This window comes from Geotrypetes seraphini, chromosome 3 (assembly GCF_902459505.1).
Source record: "Geotrypetes seraphini chromosome 3, aGeoSer1.1, whole genome shotgun sequence".
Taxonomy (NCBI): Eukaryota; Metazoa; Chordata; class Amphibia; order Gymnophiona; family Dermophiidae; genus Geotrypetes; species Geotrypetes seraphini.
Window position 1 is genome coordinate 267,920,405 of NC_047086.1, and position 24,753 is coordinate 267,945,157.

The 24,753-nt window shown below is 45.4% G+C and overlaps 1 protein-coding gene across 1 annotated transcript in view; it reads right to left on the bottom strand.

Moving 5' to 3' along the window:
• Positions 1 to 573: 573 nt before the first annotated feature.
• PCNX2 (pecanex 2) overlaps positions 574 to 24,753 on the bottom strand; it is a 1,104,481-nt gene continuing 1,080,301 nt past the window's right edge. Inside the window, 1 exon segment of the mRNA XM_033937641.1 lies at positions 574 to 1,742. Coding sequence (XP_033793532.1) covers positions 1,650 to 1,742 — 93 coding nt within the window. The 3' untranslated portion in view covers positions 574 to 1,649.

Consider the following 24,753-nt stretch of genomic DNA (forward strand, 5'->3'; position numbering starts at 1 on the left):
ATGAAACCTCTGTGAAGGCATTGAACTCGGGACCTGGTGGATTGTAAGGCCGCCTCACATAACCCCTCCTAACCTTACAGCCAGCTGTGTACCCCCTTGGAGCATGCACCCAGGGCGGACCTCCCCCCCCCTTGGTACGCCACTGTCTCTGGGTGCCTAGATTCATTATAGAATAAGCTCCTATCTCCCAACTAAGGCACCATATTTTAATTTTTATCAATGCCAGACTGCCCAATGCAGACATTTTGGCTTGTCGTATTTAATAAAAGGAGGGACGGGTATTTAATAGACAGGTCTATATTCATACATGTAAATAGTAATCTTATAAAGTGATGCCTCCTTGATGAATCTCTACTTTCTCCTGATATTTACAAATACCAGCAATTTAGGCATCGCAGGACAGACATGCATATATTTTATTAATCCATATAGCTGATGTAAACATTTGTACCTAGACTGCTAAAAGAGACACATACATTATAATATTCTATAATTTACACTTTTAATAGTGACCAATGCCTATGCACATCTCATTTAGGCATCAATTTGTGCATAGCCAAAATATATGTGCGTGCTTGATACCTAAAGGTTGGTGCCCAACAACCTTTCCTATTATTTCCAAATAGGGCAGTCATTCCATCCATCCCCTTTTTCATTTTCGTCTTTCTCTCCCTTTTTCTCACTGTTTCTTTTATGAGAAGTGGTCACCAGAATTGCATACAATAATTGAGGTGCAATTATATCAGGCATTCTCATTTTTGTTTTCCTAGCCTTTCCTATTCATTCCTAACATTCTATTTGCTTTCTTAGCCAACCCTAGGCACTGAGCAGAGGACTTCAATAATGACACTTACATCCTTATCCTTGGTTTGGGTTCTTCTTTCCCATATGCATAATTTGCACGTGCTCATATTAAAATCATCTGCCATTTCGTTGCTCAGTCTCCTAAAGTCCTCTTGCAATTTAACAACATTGTGTCAAGAAAAAATGTAATTACTTCACTAGTTATTCCCATCTCTAGATAAATATGTTAAAATGCAGAAGTCCCAGCACAGACCTTTAGGCATGACTATATACTAGCCATACAGCCGGTGTAAATATTTGTGCCTAGACTGCTATAGAGACACGTACATTATGGTATTCTATAATTTACACTTTCAATAGTGGCTGATATCATTGCTCATACTGCTATCACTTTTTTTTGGGGGGGGGAAAACATCTGGGCATCCAAATCATGGTTCCTATAGTGGTATTATCTGTATTTATCTGTTGAGGTGGGCTGTATAAAAAGATTTATCTTTACACAGATAAGTTATCAATTTAATTTTTGGATAGGCCCAATAAACATCAAACATATAAACCAGGGATGTTTGTTGACATAGTGACAGCATCTTATTTGCAAAAGAAGCACACACTTGACGATATTGCCCCAGATGAAAATAAAGACAAAACAAAATGAATACTGCAAAAATGGAAACACAACTAAACAAAATTTTTCCAGTTGCCCATTCCTAATGCAGGCTGATAAATTATCCACTTTATGCCATGTCTGGCTTTTGATTCTTTTACGATGGGATGTTCTTGGGAAATGTCAATCAGATTGATGGAGAAGACTTATCAATCTTCTCCTGTAAAAGTATCATTCCTTCCTATTGATTGTCAGCAAAGTCTTTTTCGGAGCCTGCATCATTGAGCTGGCCAGTGTCTGTGGCATCAGTGATTGCACAGGCCTCAGCAAACTCCTTCAAAACAGAGATATTTAAACATAATTTAGAAATATGAATTTTCATCTTCTTCAGTTAAATACTGTACAAAGTCTACTCTTATGGATAAACATTGTTCTAAAACTATTAAACTGGTGCATTAGACAAACATTTAGAATTGAAATCCTGACCAGAAACATTTAAAAAAAATAAGAAAGAAACCTGTCAGTTCCTTGGAAATATAGAGGTATAAATAATTTTGTTTAGCTTTACTAGTAAATATAAAACACCACTTTCTTCCAGTATCTTGTTATCCTTATTATGAGAACTCCAATTATGTATACATGAAGACTGTGGGAAATCACTATAAAACAAATCATGAAGGTGAAGTCCAAAAGACGCCTTTATAAAATGGGTTCATGAAATGTCCCCCAGTAAAGCACAAATATTGTGCAAATTTACATTGGTAATTCTATTAGAGGAGTCATCAGGTGAGATTTATTTTCTGTTTGGTGTAAAGGCCTTTTGATTTGAACAAGTTTGATTTATCACTTGTGCTCAGTAGTCTTTTGGCGTCTAACCTAGACCATGCTTTTATTAGGTGATTACAATCCCAAGTTAGTGCCCCCTTCCTCTCTCCATTCTGTGTCTCCATTTCTGCTGCCCGGGATCTGCTGCCTGCTCCCCTCACTGAAGCTGCTGATTTCTCCCTGCCTCACCCCTGAAGCTGCCACGCTACTTTCCCCTCCTCCCTCACTCTCTCCCCGCCAACCCTGCCCCACTCCATTCCTCCACCACTGCCGATGCAGCAACAGAGATGGGCCAAGCGCGTGTAGCGACTGCACAAGTGACCGGTCTACAAGCCTTCCCCCCAATGTCAATTCTGACATCAGAGAGGACATTCCGGACCAGCCAATTGCTGCTTGGATGACCCGGAACATCCTCTCTGACATCAGAATTGTGGGCTGGCAGCTTGTGCAATCGCTGAATGTGCCTGGCCTGTCTCTGTTGCTGCTGTGGCGGTGGCGGGGGAATGGAGCATGGCAAGGTCGGTGGGGGAGGAAGGGAGGAGAAGAATGGAGCATGGCAGCTTTGTGGGTGGGGCAGGGATGCAGAGAGAAATCGGTGGCAGCAGCGAGGGTGGCTTCAGTGAGGGAGGGAGAGATCCTGGGCGGCGGCCAGCCTGCATACCCCCAACAGGTGGCCCATGTACCCCCTGGGGTATGCATACTGCAGATTGAGAAAAACAATTTCATTCCAGAACCTTGTAACCTAGAATAATGTACTTGTGTGTATACTAATTCAAGTTGCAAATAGTATGATTTGTATTTAATATGTATTTTTTCATTGAATCTGCTTATTAAAGGAATTTTAAATTTGTTTTTTTGCATTTATTTGATTGGAAGTACCAATATGGTGCAGGATTAATTGTTATAGTATATTGTTTCATCAATATCGTGTCCCCCTAAATCTGTTTTGCCTGTTCTGTGAGTGAATGAAGTTTTACATTGCATGACCTCATCTGGACCAAATTTCTTTGATCTCTGTCAAAACAAAGCACAGTTACTTACCGTAACAGTTGTTATCCAGGGACAGCAGGCAGATATTCTCAACATGTGGGTGACGTCATCCACAGAGCCCCGTAGCAGACAGCCTCGCAAGCAGACTTGCTTGTAGAACTTTCAAAGAGTTTGCGAGTGCTGCACTGCGCATGCGCTAGTGCCTTCCCGCCAAACATAGGTCACGTGTCTCCTGTGAGGTACCTCAATTCAGATAGCTAGCTAAGAAGCCAACCAGGGCAGGTAGGTTTGTTGTGAGAATATCTGCCTGCTGTCCCTGGATAACAACTGTTATGGTAAGTAACTGTGCTTTATCCCAGGACAAGCAGGCAGCATATTCTCAACATGTGGGTGACCTCCAAGCTAACCAGAATGGGATAGTGGGAGAGTTGGCAATTTAGGAGAATAAATGTTGTAAAGCTGACTGGCCAAAATGGCCGTCCGTCTGGAAAAAGTATCCAGACAATAATGAGAGGTGAATGTATGAACCGAGGACCAAGTGGCAGCCTTGCAGATTTCCTCAATAGGAGTTGATTTGAGGAAAGCAACAGATGCCGCCATAGCTCTAATTTTATGACCCGTGACTCGACCCTACAGAGGGAGACCAGCCTGAGCATAGCAGAAAGAGATGCAAGCAGCCATCCAGTTGCAGATGATTCGCTTGGAAACAGGATGCCCCAACTTGTTTGGATCAAAGGAGATGAAAAGTTGAGGAGCAGTTCTGTGAGGTTGAGTGCGTTGCAAGTAGAAAGCTAGTCCAGAGTATGAAGCGCTATTTCTCCAGGATGAGAATGAGGCTTTGGAAAAAACACTGGAAGGACAATGGATTGATTGAGATGAAATTCCGAAACCACTTTAGGTAAGAATTTTGGATGAGTATGGAGGACCACCTTGTCATGATGGAAAACTGTGAAAGGTGAGTCTGCCACTAGAGCTTGGAACTCACTGACTCGTCTAGCAGAGATAAATGCAATGAGAAAAACCACTTTCCAAGTGAGATATTTAAGATGAGCCGAATCTATTGGTTCGAATGGAGGCTTCATCAATTGAGTAAGAACAAGATTGAGATCCCAAACCACCGGAGGAGGCTTGAGAGGTGGGTTGACATTGAAAAGTCCTTTCATAAATCTGGAAACAACAGGATGAGGAGACAGGGGTTTCCCTTCAATAATGAAAAGAAGCAATAATAATAATAATAACTTTATTTTTCCATACTGCCATAGTCGAAAGACTTCTAGGCGGTTTACACTGAAGAAGGCTGGACAATCAGCAAATTACAGAGTGCAAGAAGTGAAAGGTTACATAAGAAATAGGTAAAGGACAGCAAATTACATCAAGTTTGGCAAGGGGAAATTATCATTGAGAGGGGCATCTATTTAGATGAATTTGTTAACTAGAATGGTTTTTATTGATTTTCAGAATGCGCCGTAGGTCTACCTGGCTCTATTAATGTAGTTTTCCAGCCAGGATTGCTGTCTGCTTGCTTGGAAACCGAGGGTCCTGTCCAAGAAGGATTTGTATTTGCAGTCTGTAATCTTTGTGTATGCAAAGATGTTTTGGTTTCTGGTTGTTCGTGTGGGGTTGTGTAATGTGAAGTGAGGTAGCAGGTAGGAAGGCGCTAGTCCCCAAACCTGTTTGAAACAGGAACATGCGAACTTGAACAGTATTCGCGCTTCCACAGGTAACCAGTGAAGTTTTTTGTAGTAAGGGCTAATATGGTCATTTTTCCTCAATCCAAAGATCAAGCGAACTGCAGTGTTTTGCACTATTTTTAATTTTTGTACTTTTTTTTTTTATACCTAGATAAACGATGTTGCAGTAGTCCAGTATTGATAGGATCATAGATTGCATCAGTAATCTGAAGGATGTTGTGTCGAAGTATTTTTTATGGTCCTTAAGTTTCCACAGCGTACAGAACCATTTCTTCACCACTAAGCTCGTGTGGTTAGCCATGGTTAAGTGTGTGTCTAGTGTGATACCTAGTATTTTTATAGTTTTGGAGATTGGATATTCGTGGCTGTTTAATTGTAGCGAAGTTCTGGTAATTTTGTCCTTGGGGCTTGCCAAGAAGACTTTTGTCTTTTCTGTGTGTAGTTTCAGTTTGAAGTTGGTTGTCCATTTTTCGATTTCAGTCATTGTGTGAGAGAGGTTATCTATAATTTCATTTGTTATGTCATTTAAGGGGATTAAGATGGATATATCGTCTGCGTATATGTAATGGTTTAAGTTTAATTTTTGTAGTAGATGGCCTAAGGATGAGATGTAAATGTTGAACAGTGTGGGAGATAGTGGGGAGCCTTGGGGAACCCCCGAGGGGTTTTTCCATGGTTTGGAGTAATTTCCATTGCTAGTTACTTGGTAGGATCTATTTGTTAGGAATTCCTGGAACCATTTCTTTACCTTTCCCGAGAGCCCCATTGCATCTAGGCATACTAGCATAATTTCATGGTCTACTAGGTCGAACACACTACTATGGTCCAGTTGTAGGATTAGAACACTTTTGCCTTGCTGAAAAGACCTTAGAGATGATTTAGAATGGAAGCTATTACTGTTTCTGTGCTGTATCTTTTTCTGAATCCTGATTGGTGTTCACTGAGAATGTTAAATTTGTCTAGGTAGTTTACTAGTTGTAAGTTAACCAATCCTTCCTGTAGCTTTGTGAATAGGGGGATGCTCCCTGTAGGCCTCACAATGGCACTTAGGTGGACTCTAATAGATGTGGATTTGAGGCCAGAGTGAGATAAGTGCAGCAGGTAATCCAAAACTGAAGACAAGGAAGTAGATTGTGGCTCCTTGTGATGAGTAGTACACCAAGTAGAGAATCTAGTACATTTCTGGATGCAACACTGCCTAATGGATGGCTTCCTGGAAGCCTCCAGAATGTCTTGTACAGATTGAGAGAACTGTAGAGTGGCAGTTAGGTTGAGAGGTACCAAGCTGTTAGGTGTAAAGACTGCAAGTTGGGATGAAGCAGAGACCCTTGACTCTGTGTAAGCAGAGAGGGAAATATTGGTAGAAGTACAGGCTCCCTGCTGCTGAGTTGAAGTAGAAGGAGATAGAACCAAGGTTGTCTGGGCCACTGAGCAGCTATCAGAATCATGGTGGCATGCTTCTTGAGTTTGGCAAGAGAATCAGAGGGAATGGAAGGAATGCATAGAGAAACTGATTTGTCCATTCCAGAAGGAAAGCATCTGCCTCGAGGTGGTGAGGCGAGTATATCCTGGAGCAGAACTGAGGCAGTTTGTTGTTATGGGGAGGCGCAAAGAGATCTATCTGAGGAGTTCCCCATTGAGCAAAAATGTGATGGAGAGGTGAGGAATTGAGTGTCCATTCGTGAGGTTGTAGAAGACAACTCAATTTGTCCGCCAGACAGTTTTGCTGTCCTTAGATGTAGACAGCTCGCAGGAAAGTATTGTGAAGGATTGCCCAATTCCAAAGCTTTAGAGCTTCCGGAGAAAGAGGGAGAGATCCTGTTCCTCCCTGCTTGATGACATAGTACATGGTGACTTGCTTGATGACATAGTACATGGTGACTTGGTTGTCTGTTCGAATGAGGACTACCTGGTTATGAAGAAGGTGCTGAAAAGCTTTGAGAGCATTGAAAATCGCTCTGAGATTGATGCGACACTGACTATCCGTGCTGGACCAATGGCCTTGAGTACGGAGACCATAGAGATGAGCCCCCCCAAGCGTGGGCCAAGGAATCTGTCATGAGAACCTTATGATGAGTGTGTGTGAAATAGCAAACTTCTGGAAAGATTGGAAGAGAGCATCCACCAGTGGAGAGACTGAACAAAGGAGTCACTGTAATGTGTTGAGAGACTGGGTTGGAAGCTTGCTGCCACTGAGATGCCAGGGTCCACTGAGGAATTCTGAGGAAGTCTGGCAAAAGGAATCACTTGAACTGTAGAGGCCATGCGACCGAGAAGAACCATCATTTGTCTTGCCAAGATTGACATTAGGGAAGACGCTCACTGACAAAGGTGAATGAGAGTATCCTGACGTGATTGAGGCAGGAATGCTCTGAGTTGAATAGTGTTGAGTATGACTCCAATAAACTGTAGAGTTTGGGAGGGATGTAACTGGGACTTTGGAAAATTGATTTTGAACCCAAGACTTTGGAGAAATGCTATAGTCCGTTGGGTCACTACAATAACCTCCTGTTGAGATGATGCTTTGATGAGCCAGTCATCCAGATATGGAAAAACTTGAAAACCCTGTGTCCGCAGGGCTGCAGCCACCACCACCAGGCATTTTGTGAAGACTCTGGGAGATGAGGCGAGGCCGAAAGGAAGGACTTGGTACTGAAGATAAAGATTCCCCACCCAAAAACTTAGGAATCTGCGAGAGGCTGGATGAATTGGAATACGAATATAAGCCTCTTTGAGATTTAGGGAGCATAACTAATCACCTTGATCCATCAGGGATACAGAGTTGGAAGAGAGAGCATCCAAAACTTTTCTTTGACAAGAAATTTGTTGAGAGCTCTGAGGTCCAGGATAGGTCGCAAATCCCCCATCTTCTTTGGGACTAGAAAATACCGAGAATAAAAGCCTTTGTCGTTGGGTCAATGGAATCTCCTCGACAGCCCGGAGGTGAAGAAGAACCTGAGCCTCCTGAAGAAGAAGGGGAAGTTGCAACATGTTTGAAGGAAACTCTCTTGGAGGGAGATCTGGTGGAATTTGAAGAAATTGAAGTGAGTAACCCTCCCGGATGATGGTGAGAACCCAGAGGTCTAATGTAATCTGCTCCCACTGTTGGTAAAAGTGATGGAACCGACCTCCTATGGGGAGGAGTGAAGTCTGATGGATGAAGGTGGACGTTATGCTTAGACTTAGATTGTCAGAAAGACTGCAGGCTTAGCTGCAGCAGGTGTCTGGGGTTTTTGTTGCTGCTGCTGTTGTGGTTGTTTCCTAGGCGGAGGCCTGGAGAAAGCCAGAGTAGATTCTGTATAAGGCTTGGAAGCTGGAGGTTTAGCCTTAGGTCGAATCAGAGGCAAATGACCACTCATGCTCTGGGAGACACTTGGTGGCAGCCTCAATGGAGTTGTCAAAGAGCTCATTATCTTGGCTAGATGATCCTGCAAGTTAGGGTCCATATCCACAATGCATAGCCAAGCCAGACGTCGCATAGCCACAGCAAAAGCAGTGATCCGAGATGTCATTTCAGACGCATCATAACTGGCTTGAAGCATGAAGAGTCGGATTTCTGAGAGGGTCTGTTGAAGTTGTTGAAACACAGGCAACCGGTGTTCAGCCAAATCAGGAAAGAAGTAGGGCATGGTCTTAATGCTGTACTTCAGGTAAGATGTGAACGTGAAGTTGTAATTCAAGATCCTATTTGCCATCATGGAATTTTGATACAGACAGTGTCCAAATTTATCCATCGTGCGTCCCTCTCTGCCTGAGAAAATTTGTTTCAAAACAGGATTCATAGGAAGCCTCATGGTGTCCTTTGGTGGGTGTGGCAATTCCATCTCAGCCAAATACTCAGGAGTATGCTTAGACTCAGATTGAAGATCAATTTGAAGAGCCTTACTCATGTCAAAGATGAATCTTGAATAAGATGTGGATTTGGAAGCCTAAGAGTCCTCAGGAGGAGAAGTGGAGCGAGACCGAGGCACTGCTGAATAAGAGGAGAAGCATCCCTGGAGTAATGAGAAGTGAGGTCTGTATCCAACGTAAGAGTCATAGAAGAAGCTTTGCTGTGTGATATAGGCGGAGTCAGAGAGTGCTTTCGTTTGAGAAGTCTTTATGGAGAAGTCACAGGAGTATGAGGAATTTAAAGCCTTGACTCGTGCCTCGTAGAGACAAGCGAAGGAAGATCCCTTGTAGATGGTCTCGACAGGAGTCTGGGCCCTGGACGAGCCTCAAGATGGAGAAATACAAGGTGTTTAAAGCTTCGGCGTTCGAGACCAATGCCTGGGTTTGGAAGGGGTCTCGATGGGCCTCGACGAACGAGGCATAAGAGACTCTGTACTCTTCCTAGGAGACTCTTTACTCTTCTTCGAAGCCAGGTGCCTTGAGGACAAAGAATGCTTCGATTGAGGCCTCAATCGAGGCTTCTCTATCACGTCTCGAACAGGTTGAGTAGCTGGAGACCTGGACCTAGAAGGACGAGGCAAAGAGTCGCTGGAGGACGAAGGTCGAGACCGAAGAGGTTTTGCTCACTGTGCCTTGACGGTATGCTCAGGCTGGCTTGCAAAAGGCAGGGTCGAGGCAGGAGCAAGCTTGGCTAAAATAGAGGTAAGCTGCGTGGTCAATATGGCTTGCAGCATGTCCTCGAAGACAGGCACCAAGTCCAATGACTCTGGTCTAGAAGGTACAGCAGTGCGCTCCATAGAGGGCGACCTCGAAGATGAGTATTTCCTATGTTTGGAGGCATGCTTCGGAGGAGTTCTCATAGAGGCTGGCACGACTGTACTCGTTGCCTGGATTGCCTGAGACTCAGCGGGAGGCTTCTTAGGTCGTGTACCTGCGGAGAAAGAGGAGACTTGCCTGAGGACAAGACCTTTAGAGGCAAAGCAGACGAGGCCCTCGAGGACAAGGGTGACTTGCACAAGGTCGAGGACTTGGATGACGAGGCCCCCACGGGGGTCGAGGCTGATGCCTTAACTGCAAATGCCTCCATAGGACCAAAGAGCTCCAGGATTTTGGCACAATGCCTCTGGAGAGCTCGTTTTTGAAGGGTAACACACCATGGGCAGGACTCAGGACAATGATCAGGTCCCAAGCACTTGATACACCAACGGTAGGGTCGGTGAGAGAAATCGCCCGATTACACTGGCTACACCTCTTAAAACTGGTAAGAGGCTGGGACATAGAAAAAAATATGGCTGCAGCCATATGAGGGCTGGCGGCAGGGCCTGAGCCCAAGCCCCGACATCTTTTTTTTTTCTTGAACAAAGAGACATGCTGCATAGTGACTATAAAAGAGAAACAAAGAAAAAAGGAAGCCGCGGTGCGAGAAGGCGAAACTCAAAGATCAGCAGAGCTGAGAAATAGGTTCTTCTTGGCTCTGCAGAAATCTGAGAACTGAGCTACCTCACAGGAGACGCAAGACCTACGTTCGGTGGGAAGGCACTTGCACATGCGCCGTGCAGCACTCGCAAACTCTATGAAAGTTCTACAAGCAAGTCTGCTTGCGAGGCTGTCCATTACGGGGCTCTGTGGATGACGTCACCCACATGTTGATTATATGCTGCCTGCTTGTCCTGGGATAAAGCACAGTTACTTACCATAACAGATGTTATCAAGGGACAGCAGGCAGATATTTTCACATGTGTGTGATATCATTCATGGAGCCCCGGTATGGACAGCTTTAAAAGTGTATCACCATTTTAAGAACTTTAGAAAGTTTGCGACAGACTGCACTGCACATGCGTGAATGCCTTCCCATCTGCGAGGCTCTTCAGTTCAATAAGCCAGCTAAGAAGCCAACTAGGGGAGGTGGGTGGGTTTTGAGAATATCTGCTTACTGTCTCTGGATAACACCTGTTACGGAAAATAACTGTACTTTATCCCAGGACAAGCAGGCAGCATATTCTCACATGGGGGCTCCCTAGCTTACTAGGATGGGATGGAGGGAGAGTTGGCCATTAGGAAAATAAATTTTGCAATATTGCTTGGCCGAAGTGACCATCCCATCTGGAATAAGATTCCAGACAGTAATGTGATGTGAATGTGTGAACTGCAGCAGCTTTACAGATTTCATCAATAGGAGTAGAGCGGAGAAAAGCTACTGCCCGGCCTGAGTATAACAGAATGAGATGCAAGCAGCCAACCAATTGGAAATTACTCTTTTGGAAATGGGATGCCCCAAATTGGGTCAAAGGAGACAAAAAGTTAATGAGAAGCTCATATGCAAATTGTAAGCCAATGATTGTTTGCAGTCCAGAGTATGAAGAGCCGTTTGACCAGGGTGAGAATGAGGCTTAGGGAAGAATACTGGAACAACAATTGATTGAGATGAAAATCAGTGATGACCTTCGGTAGGAACTTTGGATGAGTGCACTGATGGAACACTGTGAAAGGTGGATCCACTACTAACGCTTGGCGTTCATTTTACTCTTTGAGCAGAAGTTAGGGAAATAAGATAAACTACTTTCTAAGTAAGGTATTTTAAATAATCTTTAGACATTGGAGGCTTCATCAATCTAGCAAGAACCACATTAAGATCCCAAACCACTGGAGGTGGTTTAACCCTTCATGAATCTGGAAATTAAAGGATGAGCAGTGAGGGGTTTGTCATCCACTGGTTGATGAAAGGCACTGACTCGGATGGAAGAAGATTTAAGGCCAGAGTCAGACAAGTGAAGTAGATAATCCAATACTGAAGAAACAGAGATGGATTTTGGATTCTGCTGATACAGAGTACACCAAGAAGATAACCATGTCCATTTTTGATGGTAAAACTGCTGTGTGGACGGTTTTCTGGAAGCTTCCAAGATGAAGAGGATAGTCTGACAAATGTAAAGATCAGCTGAGCTTAGCCTGAGAGGTACCAAGCTGTCAGGTGTAAAGATTGCAGAAGAGATCCTTGACTCTGCTTGAGAAGAGAGGGGAAGATTGGAAGAGTTATTGGCTCCTTGGTACTGAGCTGAAGTAGAAGGGTCATAAAGGAGCTATAAGATTCATGCTGGGTGATTCCTGTTTGAGTTTGACAAGTGTCTTGAGGACGAGAGGAATTGGAGAAAATGCATAAACTTGAGCATCCAATCCAGCAGAAAAGCGTCCGCAATCAGGTGATGAGGTGCCTGGAGTATAAGTGGGGTAACTTGTGGTTTAGAGCACAGTTCTTCAACCGCCGGTCCGCGGAGCGGTGCCGGTCCATAGAAAATTGCAGCCGGTCCGCACAGGACCGGCAAGATCGAGGAGCTGTAGTTGCGCAGGGCCGGAGAGATAATGGGGAGCCTCAGACTGTGCTTTCTTCCCTCCCAGCAGCTCTCCTTACAAGCGCAGTGATTCAGGAAGGAAGCCTTGGAGCTTTTGCTGAGTCGGACCGCCTCTGATGCGGTGCGATCCAACAAAGGACCCGAGGCTGCCTTACTGAATCGCAGCGCTGGCAAGTAAGGAGAGTTGCTGGGAGGGGAGAAAGCTGCTGGGCATGGTAAAAAAAAAAAAAAAAAAAAAAGGGACAGCTGCTACTGGACTTGGAGAGGGAGAAGGAGAGATACTGCTGGGAGGGGAGGAGGGAAAGGAGTCTGGGAAGCTGCTGGGCATGGTGAAATAAAAGGGATAGCTGCTACTGGACCTGGAGAGGGAGAAGGAGAGATGCTGCTGGGAGGGGAGGAGGGAAAGGAAAGGGAAGAGAGTTACTGCTGGACAGGGGGAGGAGGGAAGGGAGAAGAAAACAGGAAGGAAACAGATTGCAGGGAGATTAGAGGAGGGGAAGGAGAGACAGGAATGAGATGGGAAGGGGGTCAGCAGAGAAATTGAGAGGGACAAAGATGCTAGATCTGGTGTAGGAGAGATAAAAATGAAGAGAGCAGTGAAGCTGGAATGAATCGTGTAAAAAGGAGAGAGGGGCATAGGCTGGATGGAAAGGGGAGGGGGGCATAGAAAGAAGACAAATACCATATGGAAGGGGGAGAGATCAGACAGTAGATGGAAGGGGCAGATGCTGGATTGAAGAGACAGAGAGGGCAGACGCTGGAAGGAAGACAGTGAAAAGAAGATGAAAGCAGAAACCAGAGACAACAAAAGGTAGAAACAAATAATTTTATTTTTATTTTGTGATTAGAATATATCAGATTTGAAATATATATCCTGCTAGAGCTGGTGTTAGACATAACTGGGGACTGCAAAGTCCAGGCAGTGGCTTAGGGCTCTCTCTGACCAGTGGGGCAGTTGCCCTAGTTGCACTCCCCTAACCCTATTCCTGCTATGTGTGACTGCGGTATTCTGTTAGCATGATATTTCTGTGTAGCATTCTGTAATAATTTTGCTTATTCAGTTTTCTTGATAGTAGAGGGGATATATGTGAAGGGGAGGGGAGACAGGGGTTTTGTTAATCCTTGCTCTGTATTATTTGTATTTATAAAATGACAATTGTACAGAATATTGTTTCTTTTTATACTTTAATAAAATACATTTAGTATAAAATCATAACTGAGGCTTGTGCGGATGGGATCAGATGGTTTGCGAGGACCGAGCTCGCGGAGAAGGGGCGGAAACGGGGTTTTTAAATTTCAGTTCTAGTAGTTTGCCGGTCCACAAAATAATTTTTTTTTCCCCGCCGGTCCATATGTGTAAAAAGGTTGAAGAACACTGGTTTAGAGGGGACGCAAACAGGTGAGGAGTTCCCCATTGAGAAAAAATCTGATGAAGAACTGGAGAGTTGATCATCCATTCGTGAGGTTGAAGAATTCTGCTGAATTTGACTGCCAATGAATTCTATTTCTCTTGATTGCTTTGAGGAAGATGTTGCGAGCAATTGTCCGTTGCCAGATCTTCTGGGTCTTCTGACAAAGAAGGAGAGAACTTGCGTTCAGCACTGGTCGCTGTACATGAAGAAAGACACGGTACTACTCGAAAGGGTCCAGAGAAAAGCGACTAAAGTGGTTAAGGAGCTGGAGGAGTTGTCATATAGTGAGAGATTAGAGAAACTGGGCCTATTCTGCCTTGAAAAGAGGAGACAGAGAGGAGACATGATCAAAACATTCAAAATACTGAAGGGAATAGAATTAGTAGCTAAAGACAGATTGTTCACACTCTCCAAGGTAGGGAGAACGAGAGGGCACTCTCTAAAGTTGAAAGGGGATAGATTCCGTACAAACGTAAGGAAGTTCTTCTTTACCCAGAGAATGGTGGAGAGCTGGAACACTCTCCCGGAGTCTATTGTAGGGGAAAACACCCTCCAGGGTTTCAAGACTAAGCTGGACAAGTTCCTGCTAAACTGGGACGTACACAGGTGAGACCAGTGACCTTGAGTGTGAAGTGTGTCAAAATGAGCTGCCCAAGCAGAAGTGGACAAGTCCGTGGAAAGATTAGACGAGTTCATCCACCACTGTAGCAATCGTCAAAGAGATGACGTGACTGTAATGTGCTGCAAAAGAGGATTGAGGGCTTGAGACCACTGAGATGCTAGAGACTTTTGAGGCATCTGTAAATAAAGCCTCACAAATGGAGTTACATAGACTGTGAAGGCCATATGGCCCAGGAGAACCATCATGTTCCTGGCTGAGATGGAAGACCCATCTGTCCAGCCAACATTATAAGGTTAGAAGAGGTCCGGGGAGGGGTTAGGGAGGGTGGCATGCATGGGGGGCCCCCCAGCGTCAGGATATCTATGGTGTGGGGTTTCCAGCAGAGGGGATTAGGCACTATCCTGCCAGTTTCATTTGGGGGTGGGGTGTTCCAGCAGGGGGGATTGGGCACCCTCCTGCCAGCAATCTTCAAGGAGGGCGGTGGGAGGTGCGGGTGGGGGTGCTTCGGGCAGGAGGGTTTGGGCATCCCTCCTGCTGTGTTCAGGGAGGGTGGGGGGTGTTTCAGACAGGAGGGACTGGGCATCCCTCCTGCCACGTTCATTCAGGGGGGGGACTGGTGGCTGCAAGTGCAGCTGCTAAACTTATCATGGCAGGGAGTGTCACACCCGCGCTCTGGCGCTGCGTTGTGAGCCCCAGGATCGTGACACAAGACTTTGGCCCGACATGTCCCTCACTACTGAAGGACCCTTCAGGACTTTGCTTGGCTTATGAACAGCCTAATAAGGGCATGCAAGGCAAGAGACTGAGGCAGAATATAATCAAACCAAGGTTTTATTATGTTAACTGGTTGCATTGAACAAAAGGAAAAATGCTTCAGCTCAGCAGACCTCAAAACAAGCACTCAAAACGATGAGGCAAAACACAAGCTGTTCAAACAGAGCAAAACTTTCAAAGAAATCCAGTGTCCAGGTTTTTGGGTGTGTCCCACCTTAACATACAGTTCCACTGCCTCTGAACTAGAGAGTTGCGCGGGGACAGAAATCCCACCCGTCCCCACCCGTCCCCGTGAGGAATCCCCTCCGTCCCCGCCCTTTCCTATAAACTTCAGAAATAGTTATTTCATTTAATTATGCTACTGAATTAAAGGCTCTGGTAGAAACCCATTTACAAATAAGCAAAAAGACTTTATTAATTTGCAAATATTAATTGGGAAGAATACACACTTTGTAAACGGGTTTCTACCAGAGCCTCTTTTGTTTATAAATTTTTATCAACACAACTAATATACTACTTTATCCTGAAGCAAAAAAAAAAAGAAATAGAATTCTTTTCCTACCTTTGTTGCCTGGTTTCTGCTTTCCTCATGCTCATTCAATTCCTTCCATCCACTGTCTCTCTTCCTTCTGCGTCTTTCATTTGCTCTGTTACTGTGCCTCTCCCTTTCTCCCCCCTTCCAAATTGGTCTGGCACCCATCTTCTTCCCTCCGCTCCCCCCATAGTTTGGCATCTCTGTCTTCTTCCCTGCCAGCGTTTTCTCCCCACTCTCTCTTCCCCATTTCCTTTCAGCGTCCTTCTCCCCCCCATCTTCCCCATGTCCTGTCAGCATCCTTCTCCCCCCTCTGTCTTCCACATGTGCTTTCAGTGTCCTTCTCCCCCTCTGTCTTCCCCATGTCCTTTCAGCGTCCTTCTCCCTCTCTGTCTTCCCCATTGCCTTTCAGCGTCCTTCTCCACCCACCCCCACGCCTTCCCCATGTCCTTTCAGCGTCCTTCTCCACCCCTTTGTCTTCCCCAGTGCTTTCAGCATCCTTCTCCCCCCTCCTTCTCTCCCGCCCCGGGTGCAGCACAGCCGGCCAGGTCCCCTTACTTTTGTGGCGCTTCCCTGACCGACCAACCGACAACAGCCCCGGTCTGACAAACCTCCCTGCCCTTAACCGCTAATCTAAATTTCCTTCTTACAGGGGACCTGGCCGGCTGTGCTGCACCGGGGCGGCCCGCCCCCCTCCCTTGGTAGCCACTCGAGCCGCGAGGCTACTCTACTCTCCTTCTCCTTACCTGCCCTGCCTGCAGTACAGAGCCGAACGGAAGTCTTCCTGACGTCAGCGCTGACGTCGGAGGGAGGGAGGGCTTTGTTTAAGCCCTCCCTCCCCTCCGACGTCAGCACTGATGTCGGGAAGACTTCCATTCGGCTCTGTGCTGCAAGCAGAGCATGTAGGGAGAAAAGCCGCGTGCGACTTAGTACATCCAGCCCCGCAGGAACCCCGCGACCCTCGGAGGCGTCCCCACGGGATCCCCGTGACCCTAGTGGGTGTCCCCACTGCAGGCAGTGCAGGTAAGGAGGAGAGTAGCCTCGCGGTTCGAGTGGCTACCAAGGGAGGGGGCGGTCCGCCCCGCCACACCCCGCCCCAGTTGCAGCACAGCCGGCCAGGTCCCCTTACTTTTGTGGCACTTCCCCGACCGACCGACAACAGCCCCGGTCCGACAATCCTCCCTGCCCTGTAGCCGCGAATCTAAATTATCTTCTTACAGCAGCTGTAATAAGGTAATTTAGATTCGCAGTTAAGGGCAGGGAGGTTTGTCGGACCGGGGCTGTTGTCAGTCGGTCGGGGAAGTGCCACAAAAGTAAGGGGACCTGGCCGGCTGTGCTGCACCCGGGGCGGTAGAGAAGGAGTGGGGAGAAGGACGCTGAAAGGCCATGGGGAAGACGGGAGGAGGGGGGGGAAGGACTCTGAAAGCACTTGAAGACAGAGGAGGGAGAAGGACGCTGAAAGCACATGGGGAATACAAAGGGGTGGAGAAGGACGCTGAAAGGCCATGGGAAGGGCGGGGGGGGGAAAGACTCTGAAAGCACTTGTGGAAGACAGAGGGGGGAGAAGGATGCTGAAAGCACATGGGGAAGACAAAGGGGTGGAGAAGGACGCTGAAAGGACATGGGGAAGACAAAGGGATGGAGAAGGACGCTGAAAGGCCATGGGAAGGGCTGGGGGGGAAGGACTCTGAAAGCACTTGTGGAAGACAGAGGGGGAGAAGGATGCTGAAAGCACATGGGGAAGACAAAGGGGTGGAGAAGGACGCTGAAAGGACATGGGGAAGACGGGGGGGTGGAGAAGGACGCTGAAAGGCCATGGGGAAGACAGAGAGGGAGAAGGACGTTGAAAGGACATGGGGAAGCAGAGGGGGGAGAAGGACACTGAAAGCACATGTGGAAGACAGAGGGGGGAGAAGGATGCTGACAGGACATGGAGAAGATGGGGGGAGAAGGACGCTGAAAGGAAATGGGGAAGAGAGAGTAGGGAGAAGACGCTGGCAGGGAAGAAGACAGATGCCAGACTATGGGGGGAGTGGAGAGAGGAAGATGGGTGCCAGACCAATTTGGAAGGGGGAAGAAAGGGAGAGGCACAGTAACAGAGCAAATGGAAGATGCAGAAGGAAGAGAGACAGTGGATGGATGGAATTGAATGAGAACATGAGGAAAGCAGAAACCAGGCAACAAAGGTAGGAAAAGAATTATATTTCTTTTTTTTAATTTTGCTTCAGGATAAAGTAGTATATTAGTTGTGTTGATAAAAATTTATAAACATTAGAGGCTCTGGTAGAAACCCATTTGCAAAGTATGTATTCTTCCCAATTAATATTTTCAAATTAATAAAGTCTTTTTGCTTATTTGTAAAGGGGTTTCTACCAGAGCCTTTAATTCAGTAGCATAATTAAATGAAATAACTATTTCTGAAGTTTATATGGACGGGCGGGGACGGAGGGGATTCCTCGCGGGGACGGGTGGGGACGGAGGGGATTCCTCGCGGGGACGGGTGGGGACGAAGGGATTCCTCACGGGGACGGGTGGGGACGGGTGGGATTCCTCACGGGGACGGGTGGGGACGGGTGGGACTTTGGCGGGGACGGGTGGGGACGGGTGGGATTTCTGTCCCCGCGCAACTCTCTACAAGAAACCTGGCCAGCATGTCACCTGGTTTTCACAGCCTAACGTGGCTTATCACCTACTGTAGTTCTGTAAAACGTATTTTCTTCCTTAGCATAGAATTCAAAAGGTACACTCAGCTCTGGGGAAGTGCAGGCTCTCAGCACAGCTCCCTGCTGTGCCGTTCAAGTAATCAATTATGCACAGCTGTGAGGAAGAACACTCTGGCTCAGCTTGGCTGCTAGCAGAGAGGAAAAAAAATGCCAAAACGTTTGCTAGCTTCACAGCTAAAGCTTTCAAGCAGCAATTAACAGTTCGTTATCAGAAGGGAGAGACATACAATTCCCCTTCAATCTATCCCTGGCATAACTGGTAGCTTCACTACTGTGGACACAAGCAATACGCATCCCCTTACAACTTATCAATGTCCATGGGCACCTCCTCCAGTCCTACCAGACTCTCCTGGATTTCCATGGGTTCCCCTGGGTTCCTTCCTCACTCCATGGGTCAGCAGTAAGCTCCTCCATGTCCAACATTTGCCAGTCTCCAGCCTCCTCGGGGTGTGGAGAGAGTGGAAGAATCTCTCCTGTTTGCCTCCAGGCTGCTTCCCCCCTCTGAGTTCTCAACTGTCCCGTTTTAAGCTGGGAAGGGACACTCCCACTCAGCCTCAGTGGGAGAGGGGCCTTCCAAACACAGGCTTATTCTATCTGCCTAAGTGCAGGACCCTTTCCAGCCTTAACCCTTGCCTGGACAGGCTGCTGGAAAGGAAGTAATCCTCTAACAGACTTGGGCATCTGCCTAACCTGTGTGTAGCTTTTCTGTTTAAGCCTTTCCTACTCTGCCTCATCTGACTCCACTTCCAGGTCTGAGCAGTAGTCAGACAAATCCACAGATGAGGCTTCTACCTCTTCAGCCCTTTTACAACGGAGTATACTGTATCTTTTCCTATTCCCTGTGGCAAAACCCGGACTGGACTTGGATTTGTCATAGGAAAAACCTGAAACGGACTTGGGTTTGTCACAGGAGATCCCTTGCCGTGATAAGTTCCTACAGTGCCTACAGTGAACCTGATTATCTAACTGGCGTCTGTAACATGGAAGATTCTGTATAGGACGCCCATCAGCTTCTGAGACTGGGCATCATATACAGAATCTGGCCCTGAGTAGACTTTGGAGGAGCTGATGGTTGAGATTTTGGAGTACGCTGCTGTTTCTGTTTCTTCTGCTGCAGTCTAATAGGAGCAGAAGGTTTAGTTGAAAAATGCCTCTGACAAGAAGAGGAAGGTTTAAAGGATTTTGCAGCAGCTGGTTTTGTTTTGGATTTGACCAAAGCATTCCAATGTTTCTCATGGTCAATGAGCTTTTTGGGTGACATTTTCAATATAGTCCCCAAAAGTTCATCCCCTAAGCATGGGATATTAGCCCAATCAATCTTGGATTGCGCTTGGACCAGTGTCCGTCTGATGACGAAGTTGAAGTCGGAGTTAGTGACCATGGACGCTTAGAAGCACATTCCGGGAGACAGTTATTTCTGGACAAAGTCAGTGTGCTTAAAAGCATATTCAGAAAAATGATGTTTCTTATACGGAGTTGGTGTCAGAGACCTGTGGCGCTCAGTAAAAGGTGCAGAACGGTGTTTCTTCTTGGAAGAGCATTTGTTAGAAAGAGAATGGCGAGATGATTGATGATGCCTCGATGAACTTGAATGATGAGCAGATGCAGTGCAGGATCGCCAAGATGATCGGTGTTGAGAGGTGCTTTGATGCAGTACCAAAGAGCCAATGGCAGTATCGGAAGACCTTGTGGTATCATGCTCAGGCCGAGCCGATACCGAAGTAGTTGGTGTCAGGGTCATGTTACCAAATTCTAAGTGGAAGAGCGCATCTAGCTTTTCCTGAAAAGAAAGCACTGGTACCAGAGAGGGTGATTCTGATGATGAAGCAATCCTCGATGTATAAGAGGTGAGTCGTAAGAGAGAGAAGTCGCCACTTGTCCAGCATGACTGGATTCGATGCCATAGTGGCCTGCGACTGAGAAGCTAGTGGCTTCTTAACTGGCTTACCAGAGGGAGTGATGTCTTCCAACACCGGTGTCGATGTTGGCGCCTTCGATGTCGATGGCTGAGATGCCTTTTTGATGTCCATGCTGGTGCCAAATAACTTTTCTTGCTGCAGTTTGCGGCTTTTGATAGTACATTTCTAAAGCGAAAAACAACACCCATAGGACTCTACATAATGTTCTGGGCCAAGGCACTACAAACACCAACAATGGGGGTCGTGAGAGATATGTGCCGTTGGCACCTGCCGCACTTCTTAAATCCCGTCAATGGGTGGAACATTGATGGGAAAACCGCCTCAGTCAAATTAAACTGAGACAGAAAAATAGGCCCTGCCAGCAAAATAACTGCCCTTTATTTTTTTAATAAAAGGAAAAAAATAAAGCGGGAGAAGAGGAGAACAAAGAAAAAAAATACACAAGAGCGGGAAAGCAAAAAGGCAAAGTTTGAATGACATTCAAAATACACAACTTCTTAGCTCCACAGAAAACTAAGAACTGAGGAGCCATGCACAATGTGGCCAGTCACAAACTTTCTAAAAGTGGCGATACACTTTTAAAGCTGTCCGTATCGGGGCTCTGTGGATGACGTTACCCACATGTGAGTTATGCTGCTTGCTTGTCCTGGGATTAAATCAAATAGGTTGTACTGGAATATTTGGGGTTAGGCAATTATAACTATTGCAGAATTTTATTGTTATAATCTTTCCAGGCATTCCTTTCCAGCAGAGGGAAGGGAATGGGGGATTCTGTCCTTTGTCTGAAACGTGTAATGGCACAGCACACTGGATACTGATGATGTAGCCCTCTGACTCAAATAAACAAGGGTGTACTTCTTTGATATATGCAAACATTAAAAAAAAGAAATTTCAGTTGGATGTAGATTTTTCTACAGTCACTAACTTTCTTATTGCTCTTGGGTTTATTAGCTAGAGTATGAGTTTGACAGATAAGGAAACACTCATATTGAGAGCATGCAGAAAGTTTTATGCTTCCTGGTAAGGTAATATAGAAAACCAAACCATTTCTCGCCACCCAAGGAAACCAAACTCCCACAGCCACCCAATTAGCGGACTATTTCAAAAACAAAATCATCACAACCAGATCCACATTCAACAACTCACGAACCAACTTAGAAGAAATACAAATCAATCCCACAGTAGACGAAGCAATACCAGCAGACAGGATCTGGAATACCTTCCCAAAGATACAATGGTCAGATGTGGACAAGCTCTACAAAAAATACAGCAAATCATCATGTGACCTGAACAACTGTCCCCCATACTTACTAACTACAGCCTCCACCAAATTTAAAGCCACCCTCACACTATGGCTTCAAACTACACTAAGGGAAGGTCACTTCCCACCAGAACTAGGAGAAATCATAATTACTCCTATCCTAAAAGATCCCAAAGGTCCTATAGACAATCCTACAAACTACAGACCAATCGCCTCAATCCCACTATACATCAAACTAACAGAAGGCCTAGTCGCACAATATCTCTCCAACTTCCTTGAAGACCATCACATACTGCATCCATCCCAATCTGGATTCAGATCTAACCATAGCACAGAAACTCTACTGATATCACTATTAGACACAGCCCGACAACACCTTAGCAAAGGAAACAAACTACTTCTCATTCAACTCGATCTCTCTGCCGCATTTGACCTAGTTGACCACCCCACACTACTCCAGACATTAGACGCAATAGGAATCTCTGGTAATGTTCACAACTGGTTCCAAGGCTACCTTAAAACTCGAACATACAGAGTCAAGTCAAAAGAGCATCTATCCGACCCATGGTCAAACCCATGTGGAGTACCACAAGGATCGCCACTATCTCCTATATTATTCAACCTCTTCATAGCATCCCTCGGCATTACCCTAGACGCCCTAAACACAACATCATTCAGCTATGCGGATGATATAACAATTCTCATCCCCTTCAACATACAAGACCCCTTATCAACAAACCACCTGAAAATAATAATGGAAAAGATAGAAAAATGGATGTCAAGTCATAAACTGAAACTGAACTCGGAAAAAACTAAATTCCTACTATTAGAGAAGGAAAAAAACCCATCATGCACAGAACTGGAATTAAACACAATCAAGTACCCAATGCAAAGCACACTCAAGATCCTAGGAATTCAACTAGACAGAAATTGCACAATGCAGACCCAAATCCACAAAATCATCCAAAGAGCATTCTTCACAATGCGTAATCTACGAAAAATAAGAAAATTCTTCATCAAGGATCAATACAAGATAGTAGTTCAATCCCTAGTACTAAGCATAGTAGATTACTGCAACAGCCTTTACCTATCATGCCCAAACTACATGATAAAACAATTACAGACAGTTCAGAACACAGCCCTCAGACTCATCTACTCCCTCAGCAAATTTGACCACATCACAAATGCTTACCTTGACTCACACTGGCTACCAATAAAAGCAAGATCCCAGTTCAAATTCTACTGTCTACTATTCAAAGTAACACACGGAACGGCACCCAGCTACCTAAACAAAAGACTACACCGTAATCGCTCACACAGACTAAGGAGAACTCAAAACCTATTCACTTACCCTCCTCTCAAAGGTACACGACGTAAGAAACTATACGACAGCCTTCTAGCCACTCAGGCAGCAAGAATTGACACTACCATTTCCAATCTACTGATCAAATCAATAGACATAAAAGAATTCCGAAAAGAAATCAAAACTCATCTCTTCAAAAAACACTTTCCTTCATCTTAACCTCAACATAGCACTAGAAATTACACACACGAACACCCCTCCATAAATATACCTAAACATTGTACAACTCACTTCATCAACCTACGATTATCTACTACATACTCCAAATTTCTCCTGGAAACTTCCAGACTAACAATTGTAACTTGATACATTCCTGATTCTATGTACTGTAATATTCCTGAATTTGTCCAGTCTCTTAAATTGTAATCCGCTTAGAACCGCAAGGCACAAGCGGAATAGAAATCTGTAATGTAATGTAATGTAATGTAATGTAAAAAGCAAATACCTAAGTAAATACCTAAGTAAAAATCCAGAAAACAAAATTAGACATGAATAGTGAGAGATTTGTAAGAATAATATATGTTTCTTGCTGAGTTATAGAGAGAACATAGAAAAAAGAATTAAAATATACTAGGAATCCATTTTGGTATTATAACTAAAAGATTATTTTCCCTTGTTCAGAAATAACTTTGTGCTTTTCCTTTGTTCAATTTTTATTAACTGGTAGGCCTAAGAAACTGGGTAGAAGGACCTCTGACTTCTGGCCTAGTTGTAATGCATGCCATTACAAAGAGAGAGAAAGGGGGAGTCTGTTAAAATCTTCTCTATGTGCTTTAATAATTATTGAATCTGTAACGAGCCTTGGATCCAAGGAATAAAAGGTGTTTGCATGGCATGTGTATGAGTGACATTCAAATAGGATAATGTTCTAAAAAGTTATAGATACTTTGCTGGTTGTAAATTTTAGAAAATCCAGATGAAACTTAGAAACACAGAAACATGATGGCAGATAAAGGCCAAATAACCCATCCAGTCTGCCCATCCACAGTAACCATTCTCTCTTTCTCTCTCTGAGAGATCCCTCATGCTTATCCCAGGTCCTTTTGAATTCAGACACAGTCTCTGTCTCTACCATGTCCACCACCTATTCCACACATCTAAGAACATAAGAACATAAGAACATAAGCAATGCCTCTGCTGGGTCAGACCTGAGGTCCATCATGCCCAGCAGTCCGCTCACGCGGCGGCCCAACAGGTCCAGGACCTGTGCAGAAATCCTCTATTTATACCCCTCTATCCTCTTTTCCAGCAGGAAACCGTCCAATCCTTTCTTAAATCCCAGTACCGTACTCTGCCCTATTACATTCTCTGGAAGCGCATTCCAGGTGTCCACCACACGTTGGGTAAAGAAGAACTTCCTAGCATTTGTTTTGAATCTGTCCCCTTTCAACTTTTCCAGATGCCCTCTTGTTCTTTTATTTTTTGAAAGTGTGAAGAATCTGTCCCTCTCTACTCTCTCTATGCCCTTCATGATCTTATAAGTCTCTATCATATCCCCTCTAAGTCTCCTCTTCTCCAGGGAAAAGAGACCCAGTTTCTCCAATCTCTCAGCATATGGAAGGTTTTCCATCCCTTTTATCAGACGTGTCGCTCTCCTCTGAACCCTCTCGAGTATCGCCATATCCTTCTTAAGGTACGGCGACCAATATTGGACGCAGTATTCCAGATGCGGGCGCACCATCGCCCGATACAACGGCAGAATAACTTCTCTCGTCCTGGTTGTAATACCCTTCTTGATTATACCCAGCATTCTATTCGCTCTCTTAGCGGCCGCTGCGCACTGTGCCGTCGGCTTCATTGTCATGTCCACCATTACCCCTAAGTCCCTTTCCTGGGTACTCTCATTCAATAACATCCCTCCCATCGTATAGTTGTACCTCAGGTTTCTGCTTCCCACATGCAGTACTTTACATTTCTCAACGTTGAACTTCATCTGCCATCTCGTCGCCCATTCCCCTAGTTTATTCAGGTCCCTTTGTAATTCTTCGCAGT